We start from the raw sequence: 20,341 nt of genomic DNA, 5'->3' as shown, positions 1-20,341 counted from the left end.
TCATTACTGAGATGAAACCGCAATAAAATGCATACAATAAATGTGCATTATATCGGTCCATTAAACCTATCAAAGCAGATCAATTTAAAGTTAAGTTAATCAATGATTAAATAATTTTAAAACCTTTGATAAATCAAATTGTCATGATTGTAGGCCCAAGGGCTGCTGTCCCTATTTTCAAAACAATAGAATTTGGGGGTTTTTGGTACTTCCACAATGGACCCCTGTCTGAAACTGGATGTTCTGTCTATCTGGACCATCAATGATTTTAGGGTACAATTTGTAAAATGTGTGGCAAGTAAACAAGACATAAAAGTTACATTGTCATGTGGTGCATCATTGTTATCAAAGCACCATGCTGTCCATTCAAATCCTCAATCAGGATCGAGGTGGTTCTAACACAGCGGCTGCTAGAGGAACCAGGCACCAGGTTCGAGGTGGCATCGATCAAAATGCCTAGAGCGAAAACGGAGCTGAAGCCAGAGGGGGAGGATGACCACTTCATGTCACTCAGTCAGGTAAGTAAAATGATGCAACAACAGAAAGACGTGTTCATGGCTCTCCTCCAGCAACAACAGGATAACTTTAAGGGCTTTGTACATCTTATCCTAGACTCCACAAAGAGCAGGATTGAAACAATAATGAAAGATGTACAAGAAGTCCAGGTAAGTCTACAGTTCACACAAAAAGAAGCAGATGATCTGAAAGTCAGTAATAGCAAACAGACAGAGAAAGGCGACACAATGCAAGCAGACATCTTCAGAGTTTGTGACAGTTTGCTGACCATGACTGATAAAATGGAGTACCTGGAAGGACACACAAGATTGAATAATCTTGTATTTGAAGGAGTGACAGAAGCACCAGGAGAAACCTGGGCAGACACAGAAGAGAAGATCATGAAAATATTGAAGGACAAACTTCAACTGCAAAGTGGAGATAGACAGGGCACATTGTGTAGGGAAGCCCAGTGAAGGTGAGGGACCAAGGCCAGTACTCATACAACTCTTTAGGTTCAAAGACAGAGAAGACATATTACAGAGGGCAAAATTTCTTAAAGCCACAAAAATATTTATTAATGAGGACTATACAGATGCTTGTCAGGAGAAAAAGGAGAGAATTGATGCCTGAGTTAAAAGCAGCCAGAGAGAGAGGGGACACTGCATACCTGCGAAATGACAAATTGATAATACACCCACGCACCAGCACACCTAAATAATTCGGGAATATTGGATAATGGACGATGGGCACAGTATGTGATACATAGGACTTCTACTGACTCTAGAAAAAACTCAATCACACTCTTCTGGCCTACAAACAGCAATAAGAATCAACAAACTTCATCAAACTGAACACAACACCTTCAAATACACTGCATACAAACAGCAGTATATTGAAAATAGCATTGTTTTGTTTTTTTCTTTGAGTATTAGGCTTACATATTTTTATTATTGTATCTTTTTATTTCCTTTTCCTCCTTTTTATGCTCGAATGAAGAATTAAATCAAATCCTCAATCAGACGCTAACCGGTCCTTGGCAATTTGAATAAATTAAATTTGCATGACAGGGGTTAGGGGAAGTGACAAAGAGTGCATATAAATGGCATTTTGCCAGAGAAGTTCTCCCACAGGCTGAACTGCTTTCTGTCACCATGCAAGACTCTGGAGAATCCAAGGTCTGCTTTCCCCATTTCAACAGTTCCTGCAGGAAGAAGCTGCGCTCTCCCGTTGAAGCCCTTCTTACTTCCAGCTTACTGTTTTGCATCACTCTACTCACTGTCACCCTGAACCTGCTTGTCCTCATCTCTATTTACCACTTCAGGTGAAGAACTTGCGTGGTCCCAAAGAGTGTGTATATAATTTATATAATATATATTGACATATATAATTACTGTGATGTTATTTCTGAGCTGCCCAAATTGCAGTGAAGTGAATTTTTTTTTTTTTTTTTTTTTATGTATCGCCAACTACGTTCTGTTTTGAAGCTTTACTTTACAGAATAACTGATATGTATTATTGCTCTCTGTAATAACAGGCAATAATGATTCAAATTTTTACATAACATAAATCTATGTGTTCAACATTTCATGTTGCAGGCAGCTCCACACCACGACAAACCTCCTGCTCCTCTCCCTGGCTGTTGCAGATTTCCTGGTGGGCTTCCTGCAGATGCCTGTTGAAATCCTGCTCTTGAACGGCTGCTGGATCCTGGGCGACATCGTGTGTCTAATAAATAACTTTTTAGCCATGGTGATTGTCAATGCTTCGGTAGGAAACATGGTCCTCATATCCGTGGACCGCTACGTGGCTATTTGTGAGCCCATGCTCTACTCCACCAAAGTCACAATGAAAAGGGTTCAGCTGTGCATATGTCTGTGTTGGATCTTTTCCACTGTTCACACCAGCTGGATGCTCAGAGACTTGTTGGCGCAACCCGGGAAGCACAATTCCTGCTATGGAGAGTGTGTACTGATAATCAGGTATGAGGAAGGAATCGTTGACATTTTTGTCTCCTTTTTTGGCCCAATAACCGTCATTGTAGTTTTGTACTTGAGGGTGTTTGCGGTGGCAGTGTCCCACTCTCAGCCCGCGCGCCTCCAGACATTGACTGTAATTCAGCGCTCGAAGAAAACGCCTCCCCTGAGGTCTCAGGTGAAGGCAGCCAAGATTCTTGGGGTTGTCGTGGTCATATTTCTTTTGTGCTTTTGCCCTTTTTATGTGTTCACTGTGGCTGAGAGCAACATGATAGGGGAGTCATCCACAGCTGAGGTTTGGCTGTTGTATTTGAACTCCTGTTTGAACCCTCTCGTCTATGTCTTTTGCTACCCTTGGTTCAGAAAATCTATTAAACGCCTTGTTACACTTCAACCTGTCAAGGCCTGTTCATTTCAGGTTGATATCATGTAACGGAAGACCAGAGAGGCCAAAGTCCAACTTTTGTGTTCTGTCTTTCCCATTTCTTTGTTTACTCATTGTGGTTGATCAACTCGCACACTCAAAGGTACATTAAAGCTGCCATGAACAGCCTGTGTGTGACAGCGGACAGTAAACTATTGTTTTAACTATTATTATTATTACATTACAATTGAACCTTAATCGTTAGTTTTGATTCTCCTTCTCATGTAAGACCTGATGTCGTGTGAGATTAAGAACGTTAAAGAACAAAACTGAGGGATTTCAGTGTCGGTGACTGAAGGACATCAGAGGCCAAGAAAAATAAAATAAAATATATGTTTATCAATTTTACCTCCTGCCAATGTTCCTGCAAGGGCTACCTTTATATTTGTTTTAGATGTTTGGATCTCTGGAACTTGCATTTGTTCTGGAATTATGTTACTTATAGTTAACAAACATCAGTTTCAGTTCCATTTTGTATAGAACCACTTTCCAGCATTTACAATGGTTGTATTGTCTAAAACTCTTATCATAAATCCACTTTTATTTGTACAGTGTTAGATCAAAGGCGTCTCAAAGTGTGTTCGTACCATCAGGAGAAAAACAACTGAACCCTTTCAGAGGAAGCAAGTTGCGACAGTGACAGTCATCTGCTTTGACCAGTTGGGGTGAAAAGGAATTACGAAAAATGTAGGGAGAGGAAGAGAAAGAGGAAGAAGAAGTCAGAGTTGCAGGGTGAACAAGCAAATGTATGTATATGTGTATGTATATATATATATATATATATATATACATATATATATGTGTGTGTGTGTATACATATATATATATATGTGTACATATATATATATATATACATACACACACACACACACACACACACACATACACAAATAAATGGTGGTGTATAATTATGCCTCAAATTATTATCAAATGTAAAAAGACTTAAATGTGTAATAGCGGACTACTTATGCTGCTGTCCGTATACTGTACATAATGCTTGTCTGTGATTTGAAGCGGAAGAATTTGGCAGAGTAGTCAATCACAACATTGCACAACAACAACATTGGGCCTAGTATTCCACTGACAGATTGTATGAAATATTATTTTTTAATGTAAAGAACCTTCAAATCAATATACTTCAATATATTGACAATTTTGATATGATTCAAAGTTAGTTGACAATGAAAAAGGATAGAAACCCCCCAATCCACTTTATAGATGACAACGAGTATGTGTATAGCTTTTGTGTAGATGCTTTCTGGTCCAACTGCTTTAACTCTATCTATCTATCTCTCATGGCAGCCTCCTTGCCTGTGTGCGAGTGTATAAATGAAAATGATATGGATTTTTTTTCATGCAAAAGAAAGGAAGAGCTCTGTTGTGTTTGGTGTGAAAAGCGTTTGGCATACAAGTAGGTGTGAATCTTGGTGGAGATTCCGGGCAGCTGGCCAGGACCACAGGGCAACTGGGCTCTGGTCCGTGTAAAAATTGAAAAAGGGAGATTTTATAATCTGATGATTGTTGTGGATGTTCATTGAAGAAATGAGTGCATACTTACACATTTTAAACTGCTGGCTTAAAGTCCTTCGCTTTGCCTTAATAATCATGTTTTAAATGACTTTTTTAGTTGACCTGTACAAGTTATTTATCATTTATAAACCTGTGGATGGCACTCAATTTGAGTGCCATCATTGACATGAAAATGTCAATAAAGATTATATATTTACACTACTGCTCGTAATTGTGTCTGCATTTCAACATACATTTGAACAATTTAATGTTGTAATTATTAATAACAACCACATTGAGTGAAAACCGATGTTTTTATTGATCTCACAATAATACACTTTGACAAAAAAAAAAAATCCAATGTTTTGATTGTACATCAGAACACTGATGCTGTTTATCTGAGAATGTGCCAATTTTCTATGAATTTTGTCAATGTCAATTGCCCAAATTGTGCCTTTTTATAATAACCACATTAGAAGTCTTTTTTACAAAAAAATCTAAACTATTGCACTTAAAAACATATGAACATATGCATAACATATACACATCAACATAAGTACATCTCTAAAGAACAACACTCCTTTGGGCCGAAAAATTACAAACAGGAATGCTACATTTTTCTACAATATGTTGACGTTATTAGAGCCGGGCTGCAATATCTGAAGGGTGACAATGAGTCTCATGGCCCTCCTGAACCAGGGGTAGAAGAATGCATAGACCAGTGGGTTTAAACAGGAATTACAATAAAGTAGCCAGACCCCGAAAACTGAGAAAGCCACACTGGTCGACAAGTCCTGGCCTGCCAGTGAGGGGTAGAAATATGGACAGAAACATATGACGAATACACCCACAACGACACCGAGAGTCCTGGCTGCTTTTATCTCCGACTTCTTCACCCTGACTGTCACTGAGCCCTGCGCTGACACAGCTGTTACGTGAGACCTCATGGCTCGGGCCTGAGACACAGCCACCACAAAAACTCTCACATACAGGACAACGATGATGGCAACCGGGCAAACAAAAGTCAGCATGACGTCAACGGCTCCGGTGGTGGAGTCAATTACCACTATGCACTGTCCGTAGCAGGAATTATAGAGATCGGGGTGTTTCAGGAAGTCTCTCAGTATGACACCGTTATAGAGCACAGAGAGGGCCCAACACACACACACGCAGACCTTGACTCGAACCTGGGTAACTTTGTTGGGGTAGGACAAAGGGTCGCAGATGGACACGTATCGGTCAATTGATATGAGCACCATGTTTCCCACTGAGGCAGATGTCAAGATGAAAGAGGAATAATAGAAGAGTCCACAGGCAAAGCTCCCTAAGAACCAACAGCCGCCTATGAGGAGGATCTGGGCGGGCATCAACAGGAGGCCGACCAGGAGGTCCGAGACAGCCAGAGAGAGGAGGAGGAGGTTGGTGGGAGTGTGCAGCTGCCTGGGGAGGAGAAAACATGATTTCCATCCCAAATATTACTACAGTGCTTGTCAACATTACAATTAAAATGTCCATCCACAAATAGGAACCGGCAGTGTTTTACTTAAAAAAAAATTCAATTGTATTTTCACGTAAATACAGTAGTGGGAAAAGATTTTTGGACACCTTCTGCATTTATGACATAGTATGGGCAACCATGCACCACATTGCTCAGTAAACTGTTGTATTGTGCTGGGCAAAATGGATGTCTCAGTAAAATCATGTGCCCTTTGCCACACATCCAGGGCAAGTACAATTCACTGTGTTATTTTTTTTCCTGTTTACAATACAATGCATTTTAGTATCTTTAGTGTCTGTTGCAGCCGCACCGTTTGAAACAGCAACAAGATTTTCCCCACACATATTCTTGGAGTGTTTGTAAATGTGAAGGGTATCCAAAAAGTGTTTTATCTCTTCTTCCAAAACCATCATCTGCAAGGAAAATCAAAATGCATGACAGTCATTCAGAAATGTCGTACATTTTCTTCATACCTGAAATGAGAGATGGAGATAATGACAAGCAGGTTGAGAGCTACAGTGAGCAGAGCGATAGAAGGCAGCAGGATGTAAAGCAAAAGCGTATCGGCGTGATGCTGCGCAGGCCTCCTGCAGGACACATTGAGCAGCTGTGGAAAGCAGGCATCAGTTTCTCCCAGGGTGTCCATGAACACAGAGACAAATAAAAGTGACTGATTGTGTTGCCTCATTAAATACTGCTTTCAGTTGCTCTCCTCCCCTTTTGTATGTTCTTGTGCAACGTACACCTTTTGTTTTGGAGAGACAACGACATGAGTGATTGCATTTCCAAGGAGATTCACGATAACTGCCTTCTGTGACCTTTTTTTTCCACCTTAAGTTTTGCACATTCTGTGACAGTTCTTTGTCGTTAAAACCCTTCAATCCAGAAACAGTCCCTTTGTTTGCTAATGATGAATACCTCAAACATAAACCGTCTTGTGCTATTTGGACATGTTTTCAGTGATTAACCCGGGGTCAACAGGTGTTTTGGGTCTTTGATCAGCAGACACCCTTGCTTGGGAGACTCTGCCAGGGGTGATCAGTTCCTGGCCTGTGTCCAAGTGGCACACCATGGATCCCTCTTCCAGATCCACAGCCATTGTGGACTCTGAGATGTTTTTGATAACTTCTCAGCACAGGTGACCATTAACCCCAAGGAGTTTGAGCATTTGTGCAATGACTGGCCAATCTGTCGTCCCAGGCCGCCCACAGGAAGGACAGTCTTTCAATATGAGTCAACGGTGTGGAGGTTTGCAAATATGGAGACGAGCAGTTGCGAGTGGGAGACATAAGCATTTATTGCCCCCCCCCCTGACCCCACCCCCTACAAGCATGTCAACAATGAAAAACACACTACCCCCTACAACAAAACAATTTCAGTCCCTTCCAGGGGGTCCCAACGACTATGCTTCATGGTCCCTGGAGCTGGATGGGGGTCCGAGATTGAGGGCCTTCCTGGTGCAGACCCCTTCCTTGAGACAGGGTCAGCTGCAAGGCCTGAAACGGGGACAGGAGAGAGAGGTGAAACTGTGGCAGAGTTGGGGGGCTGACCCCGGCGCGTCATCGGGGACCAGATGCGCAGGCTTAAGCCAGTCTATAGAAACCCGGTCTATAGAAACCCTCTCCGGCCTGCCTCCAAAATCCACCACAAAGGGTTTGGGTCCCGCCTCCAGCACGCGAAAAGGTCCATTATACGGCGGCCGGAGTGGAGAACGGTGGGCATCATGACGGATGAACACGTAGCCAGCCGACTGCAGACTCTTCGAGATGTAAGACCGGGGAAGGCAGTGATGTGCAGGAACTGAGGGTGGAAAGCTGTGGAAGTTGAAGCATCTGTGAGAAACTCCCCTGGAACCCTCAGTGGTTGGCCTAAAACCAGCTCAGCCGATGAAGACTGCAGATCCTCTTTCGGTGCCGAACGCAGGCCCAATAAGACCCACGGCAGGCGGTCCATCCAGTTCCCATCCATGTGTAGCGCGGAGAGCCGCCTTTATGGAACGGTGAAACCGCTCACACAGCCCATTAGCCTGTGGGTTGTATGCCGTGGTCCGATGGAGCCTCACCCCCAGGTTTTCCGCTACCGCCGTCCACAGCTCCGAAGTGAACTGGGCACCCCTGTCCGAGGTTAGGTCCGAAGGCATGCCAAACCATGCCACCCAAGCTGAAATCAACCCCCGAGCCACCTCCGTGGCTGTGGTGGATGACAGGGGTACAACTTCAGGCCACCTGGTGGTCCGGTCCACCATGGTTAGGAGGTGAGTAAATCCACGAGAGGGAGGAAGTGGACCCACCAGGTCCACATTAACATGGTCAAATCGCCTTTCCGTGATGTGGAACGGCTCCAGTGGTGCCTTAGTGTGCCGGTGCAGGGGGCATCGCAGGTGGCAGCCCATCCCCTGACGTCCCTCCGGAAGCCAGGCCAGACAAACTTTGCCGCCACCAGCTTAAGAGAGGCTTTCACTCCAGGGTGTGAAAGCGAATGCACCACCTCAAAAACCTGGCGGCGCCAACCAGCTGGGACCATGGTGCCGGACTGTCCAGTAGATACATCACACAAAAGTGTGACGCCGTTGCCCTGAAATCGCACATCCTCCAGTCGCAACCCTGTTGCCGCTGACCTAAACGTCTGGATCTCTGGATCTGCTAGCTGATCCTCAGCCACAGCAGCATAGTCCATGGCGAGGTGTACAGAGCCAACTTGTGCCCGGGAGAGGCAGTCCGCCAACAGGTTCTCCTTGCCTGCCACATGTCGAATGTCTGTCGTATATTCCAAAATGGCAGAGAGCTGGCGCTGCTGTCGAGCTGACCACGGCTCAGCGGCCTTAGCCATGGCGAAGGTAAGGGGCTTGTGATCCACAAAGGCCGTAAACTCCCAGCCCTCCAGCAGGAACCTAAAGTGACGCGTGGCGAGGAAAAGCGCCAGCAGTTCTCGAACGAATGTGCTGTCCCTCCTCTCACTGTCCTGAAGCTTTCTGCTGAAGAAAGCTAGAGGCCGCCAGGCATTGCCCACCACTGCTCACACACTGCCCCAACTGCAAAATCCAAGGCATCCGAGGTCAGGGCCACTGGAGCAGCAGCCGACGGGTGTGCCAGCAGGGCGGCACTGGCAAGGGCAGCTTTGGCGTTATCAAAGGCCTGCACTCTCTCCGGGGACCAGCTCACTACGTCACTGGCCTTCTTGCCCCGAAGTGCTTCATACAACGGCCGCATTTGGTGCGCTGACCTTGCCTGGCAGGGGAACCACCCCCTGTGGAGTGACACGGTGCCCCAGGAATTCAATTGCCGCCAGTCCGGACTGGCACTTAGCAGGGTTTATAATCAGCCCGTGCCCATTCAGGCGCTCAAAAAGCTGATGAAGGTGCGACAGGTGCTCTTCAGCGGAGGCACTGGCGACCAGGATATCATCCAGGTACACGAATAAAAAAGGCATATCCCGCAGCACCGAATCCACTAACCGCCGAAAGGTCTGTGCCGACCCCTTGAGGCCAAACAGCATCCTCAGAAACTCAAAAAGCCCGAACGGGGTGATGACAGCGGTCTTCGGTACATCCTGCAGATGGACCGGCACTTGGTGATAACCGTGAACCAAATCCACTTTGGAAAAGATGGTCGCCCCCGCCAGGTGTGTGGAAAAATCCTGGATGTGCGGAACAGGGTAATGGTCATGGGTGGTGACGTTGTTGAGGCGCCGAAAATCTTCACAGGGGCGCCAACTCCCATCAGCCTTGGGCACCATGTGCAGTGGCGAAGCCCACGGACTGTCCGAGCGGCGCACGATTCCATAGCCGCGAACTCCCTCTTGGCGATTGCCAGCTTGGCGGCATCGAACCGCGGCTCCCGTGCAAAAACTGGCGGCCCAACTGTGGCGGTGTAATGTTCCACCCCGTGCTTGGCAATCGCCGCCGAAAACGTAGGGACTGTCAGCACGGGGAACTTGGCGAGGAGTTGCTGGTATATATTCCTGGCAGCCAGGACGTTAGCGAGGGCATGGCGCTATGGAGACTGCATCCTCTGTGCTCCTGTTCTGACGATATGCAAATTGGTGGGGGTCCAGGGTGGGGGGGAGACAGGATTTGAGTTGTGCTAGGACCAGCTGCTCGAAGCATTTTGTGATGATGGGGGTGAGGGCTACCGCACAGTAGTCGTTGAGACTTGATGGATTCGAGTCTTTGGGCATCGGGACGATGGAGGTGGACTTGAAGCAGGTTGGTACCACAGTGCAGGCTAAGGACAGGTTGAATATGTCTGTCAGCACTCCTGCCAGCTCCCCAGAACACGCTCTGAGAACACCTCCAGGGATACAATCAGGACCCGCAGCCTTGTGTACTTTAATGCTGTTCAGCACCGCTCCTACATCAGTGGGGGAGAGAGTCAGTGGTTGGAGGTCTGGAGTCAAATCTGCCTTGGTTGAAGTTGTTAGGTTCCCCCTCTCAAAACGAGCATAAAAGTTGTTAAACTCGTTGAGGAAGGAGACATCAGAGGAGGCGGGGGAGGGGTTGGTGGTCCTGTAGTCCTGTAGTTGGAGAAGTGTTCTTCTACCGTCCCTTTGTAGTGGTGTTTGGCCTTTTTGATGCCCCTCTTCAGCTCAGCCCTGGCTGTACTGTAGGCCTGTGCATCCCCTGACCTGAAGGCGATGTTGCGGGTCTTCAACAGGAGACAAACATCCGGTTAATCTTAGACTCCAATGTCAACCAGGCCAATGTCTGGACAACACGATGTGGCCATGATGTGACACGAGAACTTGAGCTGTCTTCCCAGGTAGACTTGAAGATGTCAGTCCCTTGTATTGGCAAGGAGTCCACCTGGGGCGCATGGCTGATGTTGAGCTTTCTCCCTAACTATGATTAAGGTGGTGGAGTTCTTGGTAAAATGCTGATTCTTGTTCTAAATTGCTGTGTTGACTGTATCTGCCAGAGAGCCATGAGGGCCTGATAATGGTGCCAGGAGTACCGTGCATCCCCCACAGCCTTCGGACAGCAGGTGAGGATATGTTCCAGATTGCCACTCTTTGGTACAGTTGGCATGATGGAGAGTCTGAATGGGCTAGGAAAGAATGCCATACACCGAGCAAATGAGAAAGCTTAATGCACTGTGGTTCAGAGCCTGCAGCTCTGCCCAGGTGATCTTGCACTGTTCTGCTTTTTCGCACCCCATCCAGGAGATTTGGCGATCGTCCTCCATCCCTTTTCTTTATCTTGTCCTGCACCAGATGACACTTTTCCCTCACTTTCTCGCTTTGTCAGGAAGCAAGCTTTGTTCTTTTAGTGTGAACAAAGTATCTACGCCTCTCTTGCGTTCCTTTTCACCCCAACCGGTCAAAGCAGATGACCGCCCTCTCGAGTTTGGATCTTCTCTAGGTTTCTTCCTATAGAAGAGTTTTTCTTGCCCCTGTCGCACCTTGCATGCTCTGGAGGGTTCAGTTGGTTTTCTCCTAATTGTGCAAAGTGCTTTGACACGAATTACGTTGTGATTTAGTCCTGTACAAATAAAAGTTGATTGATTGATTGAATGATACTTTCACGCAACAACATATTTATGTATATTTCAGTTCACTTATTTGATATGAGAGACTGGAGACTTGAAAGTGTAGTCACCTCTTTAGCTTGCTTCAGTTTTCAAAAGAATGTGCCAAAAGGTCTACGTCATGTCAAAAATCTATTTTGAAATATTGTTGGTTTTATCTACCCTTTTCCTCCATACCAACGCCATCTTGTTGATGATTCATACATCAAGCTGAAGTCACAAAGGTAGGTCTTAAGCTCCGAACTGGCAAGGCTCTGGGAGTGGATAGAATCTGCCTTAAGGACCTCAAGTAAATGAATCCATCCATTTTCGGTGTTGTCCTGCACTGAGAGTCAAATACCAACTGTCTTGGGGCAAAGCGGTGTTACAAGCTGGATTAATTGGCTGTTCTTCACAGGGTCTAAAACCATGCAGTGGGGTAGCATTTTAAATATGCAGAATGTATTCTGCAAGTTTGTGGTCCATTTTTTTTTTGAGCAATACCATATTTATTTGTTTTCTCTTAAGAATGTGAGGGTACTGTCATACTGTAATCACAACAGACTAATTCAAGACAACTATTTGTTCCTTTGGAGGTTTGGGACAAAACATATGTATGCTTTGTTCAGTAGCAGAAATAACATGTCATTGTGGAGGTGCGGAGAATGAGACCCAGAAGCGAAGGCAGAAGGTTGAAGCGTTTATTCTCCGCACTTCCAACACATTCAAATCCATCGCGCTACGTGGAACCCGGAACATCAAAAACACCAAACCCCGTCCCCATCACGCCCACTTAAGTACCCCGCCAACCAGGTGAATGTCTCTCCCCTTCCCACCTTTGTAGGTCACTACACAGGCCCCCCCAGAATTCACCCTAAACCAATTTGCATCTTGCAAACCATCCCCCCCAGCAGTCAACGTGGTGGGGGGCGTACCAACCGGCCAAAACGGGTCCGTTTCGCGGGAAGAGGATCCAGGACCTTGGGTGACCTCCGAACCCGGGTGGGCACCATGGCCGGGTCAGAACCCGCCACAGGGGGACACCCCTGCCGTGGCGGCAGGGCCAGCTGAACAAGCTCGTCGACATCCAAGTGTGCAGGCTTGAGATGGTCAACCGTGATCCGCTCGGGCTTGCCCCCCATGTCCACCACAAAGTTCTTCGGCACAGCCTCCAGGACTCGGAAAGGCCCGTCGTATGGGGGCTGTAAGGGAGTTTGATGGCTGTCATGGCGAATAAAAACATACCTCGCTGACTGCAAGTCTTTGGGCACATAGGACCGGGGCAGGCAGTGGTGAGATGTCGGAACGGGAATAAAGGCCTCAGCCACGTCCCGGGACGCTGCCCGATACCCTTGAGCTGACCAGGGGGACCCAGCCTCCGGGAGAAATTCCCCCGGGACTCGCAGGGGCTGAGCGTACACCAACTCGGCAGAAGAAAGCCTGGAGGTCTTCCTTAGGAGCAGAACGCAGGCCGAGCATTACCCATGGGAGGCGGTCGACCCAGTTGCTGTCTGTAAGGCTGGCCCGCAGAGCCGCTTTCATAGAGGAAGTGGAACCGCTCGCAAAGCCCGTTGCCCTGCGGGCTATATGCCGTAGTGCGGTGGAGCTTCACGCCCAGGCCCTCAGCCACTGCGGTCCAGAGCTCCGACGAGAACTGGGGACCCCTGTCGGAGGTGAGGTCAGCTGGCGCGCCGAACCAGGCAACCCAGCATGCTATAAATGCCCGGGCCACATCTGCTGCCGAAGTAGACGATAGGGGAACAGCTTCCGGCCACCTGGTGGTCCTGTCCACCATGGTGAGAAGGTGGGTAAACCCACGGGAGAGGGTCAGGGGGCCCACCAAGTCTATGTTCACATGATCGAATCGCCTCTCCAGCACCAGGAATGGCGCCAACGAAGCCTTAACATGCCGCTGTATCTTGGCACGCTGGCATGCCACGCAGGAGCCAGCCCACATCCTGACGTCCCTTTTGAGCCCCGGCCAGACGAAGTTGGCCCCCACCAGCCTCGTGAAGGCTTTCACGCCGGGGTGGGAAAGGCTGTGGAGGGTGTTGAAAACGCAGCGCCGCCAGTTCACAGGCACCATGGGGCGCGGCTGCCCCGTAGAGACATCGCAAACTAGCATGGTTTTAGCGTTATCAACCACCACCTCCTCTAGCAGCAGCCCCGTAGGGCCTGTCCGGTAGGCTTCAACATCCGAGTCAGTGGCCTGGTCCGCAGCCATAGAGGCATAATCCAGTCCCAGGTGCACTGCACCCACGACTGCCCGGGAGAGGCAGTCTGCAACCGAGTTATCCTTCCCCGACACGTGCTGGATGTCTGTGGTGAACTCGGCAATGGCAGAGAGCTGCCGCTGCTGTCGACCGGACCATGGCGCCGTAGTCTTGGCCATAGCAAATGTTTGTGGTCCACGAAAGCGGTGAACCGGCGGCCCTCCAACAGGAACCGGAAATGCCTGGTGGCGAGAAAGAGGCCCAGGAGCTCCCTGTCGAAGGTGCTGTACTTCCTCTTGTTATCCCGGAGCTTCCTGCTGAAAAAAGCCAAGGGCTGCCAGGCACCCCCCGCCCACTGCTCACACACCGCCCCCACTGTGTAATCCGAAGCGTCCATTGTGAGAGCGACCTGGGCAGTGGGGGATGGGTGCACCAGCAGCGCCGCGGCGGCCAGTGCAGTCTTGGCCACGTTGAAAGCCGTGTCTCGCTCGGTGCACCATTCCACTTCGTCGTTAGTCTCTTTTCCCCGCAGGGCCCCATACAAGGGCAGCATCAGGTGGGCCGCATGTGGAATGAAGCGGTTATAAAAGTTCACCATTCCCAGGAACTCCTGCAAGGCCTTCACTGTGCGGGGGCGCGGGAACTTGGCGACGGCATCCACCCTCGCGGGAAGGGGAATTGCCCCCTGTGGAGTGACGTGGTGACCGAGGAAGTCAAGGGACGACCAGCCGAACTGGCACTTGGCCGGATTGACTATGAGCCCATGCTCGCTAAGGCAATCGAACGGCAGCTGGAGGTGGGTCAAGTGCTCCTCGGCTCCTGCGCTGGCCACCAGTATGTCATCCAGGTAGACAAACAAGAAGGGCATGTCCCGCAGCACCGAGTCCATCAGGCGCTGAAACGTCTGTGCCGCCCCCTTGAGGCCGAAAGGCATCCACAGGAACTCGAACAGGCCAAAGGGTGTGATGACCGCCGTTTTGGGGACATCCTGTGGGTGGACTGGAACCTGATGGTATCCGCGCACAAGGTCGACCTTGGAGAAGATGGTAGCCCCGGCCAGGTGGGCGGAAAAGTCCTGTATGTGTGGAAGTGGGTACCGATCCGCGGCCATGGCATTGTTCAGTCGACGGAAATCTCCACATGGGCGCCACCCCCTATCAGCCTTCATCACCATGTGAGGTGAGGCCCACGGACTATTCGATCGTCGTACAATACCCAGGCGTTCCATGGTGGCAAACTCTTCCCTGGCCATCGCCAGCTTGGCCGAGTCCAAGCGTCGAGCCCACACGTAGACTGGGGGGCTGTCGGTGGGGATGTGGTGCTCCACCCCGCGCTTTGCCACCGCTGATGAGAACGTGGGTGTAGTGATAACGGGGAACTCAGCGAGCAACCGTTGATACTGATCCCCAGTGGTCAAAGCGTTGGACAGGCAGAGCACGCCCTGTCCTCCCTGCGCGCAGGGGTATGTGGCGAAAGACACAGCATCAATAAGGCGGCTGTTGGTCACATCCACCAGCAGCCTGAAGGCACAGAGGAAGTCGGCTCCCAGGATTGGCGTAGACACAGCAGCCATCACAAAGTCCCAACCAAAACGCCGCCCGCCGAAACCAACCTCCACATACCTGGTGCCGTAGGTACGTATAGGCGTGCCGTTGGCGGCGTCCATCCGCGGGCCGTGCTGGTCAGCCAGGGTGTCCACCGGCTGAGCTGGCAGGATGCTGCGCTGGGCGCCCGAGTCCACCAGAAGACGCCGGCCGGAGATGGAGTCGGTAACAAACAGCAGCCTGCAGTCATGGCCAGCACTCACAGCTGCCACTGAGTGCCGGCCCGGGCGTTTCCCTGCCGCCCGAAACTGCACGGCTGACGACACTGCTTCGCCTTAGATCCAAACCGGGCGTGGTAATAACATAACCCGTCGTCCCTCTGGCGGCGCCCCGTCACGGCGGCTGCGGTGCCCATGCCGCCCTCCGGAGATAGAGGCGGGGCTGAAGCACCCACCTCAGGGAGCAGCGCGTGCACAAACTGCCGGTTGGCCAGGAAAATCTTGTCCGCCTCCGTGGCCAGCTCTCGGTAGTCCTTTGAGGCAACGAGGCGGGAGCTGGCTAACGCCGTGCGCACCGGCGCCGGTACCTGCCGCAGAAAAATGTGGGCGAAAAGAAACGAAGGATCCGCCGAGCCCAGCACCGACAGCATCCGCTCCATTAAATCCGAAGGTTTGCTGTCCCCCAAGCCGTTCAGGGACAGCAGCCGGTCTGCCTTCTCCAGCTCCGACAGCTCAAAAAGTCTCAACAGGAGCCCCTTGAGCATGTCGTACTTGCCGGCAGCCGGTGGAGCCTCCAGCAGTGCCATCGCTCGAGTTGTAGTCGCAGCGTCCAACGCCGTTACCACATGGAAATATTTTGTCACATCCTGAGATATTCCTCTTAATTGGAATTGAGCCTCGACGTGCTGAAACCACGATCACGGGTTATGCTGCCAAAAGTCGGGCAACTTAATGGTCGCGGAGTAGATGCTCGCGTGGGGCGCCTCGATAGCCCGGCTCGGTCCAGGCGCCGCCGGATCACCGTAGCCATTGTCAAACTTTGACATGATTCAACTCACGTCGGGGTCACCAATGTGGAGGTGCGGAGAATGAGACCCATAAGCGAAGGCAGAAGGTTGAAGTGTTTATTCTCCGCACTTCCAACACATTCAAATCCCCCGCGCTTCGTGGAACCCGGAACATCAAAAACACCAAACCCCGCCCCCATCACGCCCACTTAAGTACCCCGCCAAACTGGTGAATGTCTCTCCCCTTCCCACCTTTGTAGGTCACTTTGTTTAAATGTTTAAAGGACCATAACAGTGTAATTACATGCCATGTGTTCAGTCTATATACTGTATCCCTCATCAAATTTTTTTAATTTTTTTTTTTTTATTTAAGCTACATTGTGCTTCTTTATTTTTTTAATGCTAATTTATTATTTTTGATTGTTTCATTTTATTAGCCATGTTCATATATTACAAAATTCAAAATTGATATAGCTCAGCTGGAATGTGGCTTGGCTGAATTCAGTACTGAACACATTGTTATAGAGACCAAAAATACCTCAAAGCAATTTGTCCATCTTATTTGTCATGGGTAAAAATCATTACATAACTATTAGCCAACACTTAAATAAACTGTTCTGCTTTTGAACATTGGACAATTGAAGTGTCCTTTGCGCTATGACTCAATGTTTCAGTAAACTGGACAAGCTGTTTATCCATGATGGTCCAGTGTAACATAAGTTTTCAAACTCAAATTTAATAAATAAGTTAATACATTAAAAATTATTATGTGCTATGCAAAATACAATAAAAGTCATCATTACGGAATCATTCCTACGCACTTCAGAATCAAAACTACTGATGCACCTAAACTTGTAACGTTACGTAACGGTACATCTCTGGTTACTGTGGCTGGCTCTGAAATTGAAAGAGCCTGTAGCCTCAATTTAGCATCAGGTGGTACTTAGGTATTTGTGTGAATAACTTGTTTCAAAGACTTATGAACAAGCTCATGTCAGAAATTTTTATTTGTACAGCACTTTTCATATAATGTTTGCAACTCAACGTGGTAAAGGAAACGTCTGAAACATGTTAAAGAGAGAGAAGGAGAAAACATTTTCATGCTCAAATGGCCTATCAGGCTCACAAGGAGACAACAAGACGGCCAACAGGATTGCTGCTCTTTTTTCCCCCCCTAAAATATCTTGGTATTCGCAGAAATAGGCATCTGAAGCGTGACAATGAGCCTAATGGCCCTCCTGAACCAGGGGTAGAAAAATGCATAGATTAATGGGTTTAGAAAGGAATTACTAAAAAATAGCCAGACCCCGAAAACTGAGAAAGCCACACTGGTCGACAAGTCCTGGCCTGCCAGTGACGGGTAGAAATATGGACAGAAACAAACTACAAATAGAGCAACAACGACACCGAGAGTCCTGGCTGCTTTTATCTCCGACTTCTTCACCCTGACTGTCACTGAGCCCTGCGCTGACACAGCTGTTACGTGAGACCTCATGGCTCGGGCCTGAGACACAGCCACCACAAAAACTCTCACATACAGGACAACGATGATGGCAACCGGGCAAACAAAAGTCAGCATGACGTCAATGGCTCCGGTGGTGGAGTCAATTACCACTATGCACTGTCCGTAGCAGGAATTATAGAGATTGGGGTGTTTCAGGAAGTCTCTCAGTATGACACCGTTATAGAGCACAGAGAGGGCCCAACACACACACACGCAGACCTTGACTCGACCATGGGTAACTTTGTTGGGGTAGGACAAAGGGTCGCAGATGGACACGTATCGGTCAATTGATATGAGCACCATGTTTCCCACTGAGGCAGATGTCAAGATGAAAGAGGAATAATAGAAGAGTCCACAGGCAAAGCTCCCTAAGAACCAACAGCCGCCTATGAGGACGATCTGGGCGGGCATCAACAGGAGGCCGACCAGGAGGTCCGAGACAGCCAGAGAGAGGAGGAGGAGGTTGGTGGGAGTGTGCAGCTGCCTGGGGAGGAGAAAACGTGATTTCCATCACAAATATTACTACAGTGCTTGTCAACATTACAATTAAAATGTCCATCCACAAATAAGAATCTGCAAATGAATAAACCCAGTTACTCTAAGATGCACACAACCGTTGAAAGGTTTGCGGTCACTGACTCAATTCTACATTGAACTTCATATAACCAGTTTTATGAAATAACGATATTGAACACCCTGCAATCATGAGTGCATGAAAATCAGTCAAGATGTGCTGAACAAGTATGGGACCATTTTAGTGTTTAACGAAAAGCATTTCCAATGTCTTAGTAAAAGTGATTGAGAGAACAGTCGGCTGTTTTGAACCACAATGCCTCGTTGACTCTTTTATGGTTTAACACACACATCTAAGTGTGGTTTTAAAACAGACTTTGTTCTACTTTTTTTAAGCAAATTTAAATCATTCAACCTCTGTAATGGTGGCCACATATTGCACACTTGATATTCATTCTCTAAAATCACTTTTAAAAAAAACATTCAATGCAACAACCGTCACAAAAAAACATCAACTGTCAAAGCCATCCCATAATGTGTTCAGCACATTCGGACTCATTTTCCTGCGCTAGTAATTTTCTCAGAGCATTTCAATAGATTGTTTCATGAAGCTGCTTATAATGAAGTTCAACACAGAAATGAGACAGTGACCCAGAACTCTTGATCGGTAGTGTAGATTATTTTCAACAGCTTCTTGTTACCATTCTGTGTGTGATAATAGGTACAGGTTTATACCAGACCGTGAAGTAAAATCAGACAAAATTTAGTGATCCTGGGTTGCAGTTTACACACACACATAGAAATTCTGTATAAATACAGTGAATGTGCCTAATAAGAACGACCAAATTACAGGGTGTCCCAAGAAATTTGATATCATTTCTAAGGCCAAGAATTTGGGAAATTCTTGTTGGGGAAAAAAAACAGATCAAGATTTTATATTTAATGTTTCATTTTTGTTCTGTTTTTGGGTTAAGCCATGCTGTTCACTCCCAAGAGTAAAAGTCATTTTGTGTCTTGGAAAATGCTCGCACGCAGTCACCCAGTTCAGACACGGCACACCCAGTGGACGTGTGTCGTGTCACAGGCGGTGCACGTATTGAACGCCGCCTGTGTTCGTAAACTTGATGATGTTTAACACATAAACTGTTCCGTTTCATTGAGGTAGACTTAGCAATTTTCAAGATAATTGCTTTTAAAACACAGTCAAATTTTTCAGGATATCCTGTATATCTAACAAAAATACATCATTTAAAAAAAAAAAACTGAAACACACAGAATAAATATATCAAATGCATCTATCGTGTTATTCGAGCTGATCTCATTAACCTAAGGAAGGAACAGAATGTTAAGGTTAATCCTTATGCCTGAAGTGAGCGATGGAGATGACGACGAGCAGGTTGAGGGCGACGGTGAGCAGGGAGATGGAGGCCAGCACATAGTAAAGCAGGGGGTGCTCGGCGCGACGCGGCGCGGGCTTCCTGCACGACGTGTTGTGCAGCGACGAGTAGCAGGCGTCGAGTGCTTCTCTGAGGGTCTCCATTGGCTCAGAGACCAGCAAGTGCAGGGGCTCGTCATCCAGCTGCTGCATCCAATGCTGACTTTAGTACCTCCCATCTCCCACAGAAAAAAAGACAAACGATGAACCCGCCTCCCAATGGGGAAGCCGTGGAGTCTGAGCTTATTGAGGATTTTATTTATAGCAGGGGTCAACGACCTTTTTGAACCTGAGGGCTACTTCATGGGTACTGAGCCATACGAAGGGCAAGTAGTTTGCTGCGCTCATCTATAATCGCACAGCTTTTCCTTTAGCCATTAGTAATATGTGGTTATTAATGATACTCATCTTTGTGAAGACACTGATCACGCTAGTGAGTTCTGAATAATTATCAACTACGACTTAACAAGGTTGGATAAACTTGAATTTTGGAAGCGGCTCTACAAACTGCTACTTTTTAGACCAGGCCTGCAGGGGGCGACTCACGAGGTGCCTGCGAGCACTGTGTTACTGACCCATGATTTATGGATTATTGTGATGTTATAAGGTATTCCATTGGTCACACAGATGACAAAACAACAATAAAGTAAGATGGCAAAGGCAGTATGTGTCTTACGAAAATGGGGCGATGGATACTTGCTGCAGGCACTGGTGATACAGTTT

General features: G+C 47.9%; 3 protein-coding genes across 3 annotated transcripts; 1 reads left to right on the top strand and 2 right to left on the bottom strand.

The window, feature by feature from the left end:
* Positions 1–1,649: 1,649 nt before the first annotated feature.
* Positions 1,650–2,979, top strand: LOC142891270 (trace amine-associated receptor 4-like). The gene is made up of 2 exons (XM_076030681.1): positions 1,650–1,819; positions 2,094–2,979. The coding sequence occupies exons 1-2, from the start codon at positions 1,650–1,652 to the stop codon at positions 2,902–2,904; spliced, it is 981 nt and encodes a 326-aa protein (XP_075886796.1). The 3' UTR covers positions 2,905–2,979.
* A 2,008-nt stretch (positions 2,980–4,987) lies between these two features.
* On the bottom strand, positions 4,988–6,583 carry LOC142891269 (trace amine-associated receptor 13c-like). Its single transcript, XM_076030680.1, has 2 exons — positions 6,376–6,583; positions 4,988–5,844 (listed from the first exon to the last, which is right to left on the bottom strand). The coding sequence occupies exons 1-2, from the start codon at positions 6,546–6,548 to the stop codon at positions 5,025–5,027; spliced, it is 993 nt and encodes a 330-aa protein (XP_075886795.1). The 5' UTR covers positions 6,549–6,583; the 3' UTR covers positions 4,988–5,024.
* A 10,688-nt stretch (positions 6,584–17,271) lies between these two features.
* Positions 17,272–19,799, bottom strand: LOC142891320 (trace amine-associated receptor 13c-like). Its single transcript, XM_076030754.1, has 2 exons — positions 19,548–19,799; positions 17,272–18,154 (listed from the first exon to the last, which is right to left on the bottom strand). Exons 1-2 carry the CDS (start codon positions 19,769–19,771, stop codon positions 17,341–17,343), a joined length of 1,038 nt encoding a protein of 345 aa, XP_075886869.1. The 5' UTR covers positions 19,772–19,799; the 3' UTR covers positions 17,272–17,340.
* Between the last annotated feature and the right edge of the window lie 542 nt (positions 19,800–20,341).

This window comes from Nelusetta ayraudi, unplaced genomic scaffold, assembly GCF_046127955.1.
Source record: "Nelusetta ayraudi isolate G7.1 ecotype Tasmania unplaced genomic scaffold, CSIRO-AGI_Nayr_v1 ptg000031l, whole genome shotgun sequence".
NCBI lineage: Eukaryota > Metazoa > Chordata > Actinopteri > Tetraodontiformes > Monacanthidae > Nelusetta > Nelusetta ayraudi.
This window is presented reverse-complemented; position numbering and strand designations above follow the sequence as displayed.

Coding starts and splice junctions, on each gene's coding strand:
- LOC142891270 (XM_076030681.1), top strand. CDS start 1,650: ATGCAAGACTCTGGAGAATCCAAGGTCTGCTTTCCCCATTTCAACAGT. Junction 1,820..2,093: donor ATCTCTATTTACCACTTCAG/GTGAAGAACTTG, acceptor TTCATGTTGCAG/GCAGCTCCACACCACGACAA.
- LOC142891269 (XM_076030680.1), bottom strand. CDS start 6,548: ATGGACACCCTGGGAGAAACTGATGCCTGCTTTCCACAGCTGCTCAAT. Junction 5,845..6,375: donor ATCTCCATCTCTCATTTCAG/GTATGAAGAAAA, acceptor TCTCCTCCCCAG/GCAGCTGCACACTCCCACCA.
- LOC142891320 (XM_076030754.1), bottom strand. CDS start 19,771: ATGCAGCAGCTGGATGACGAGCCCCTGCACTTGCTGGTCTCTGAGCCA. Junction 18,155..19,547: donor ATCTCCATCGCTCACTTCAG/GCATAAGGATTA, acceptor TCTCCTCCCCAG/GCAGCTGCACACTCCCACCA.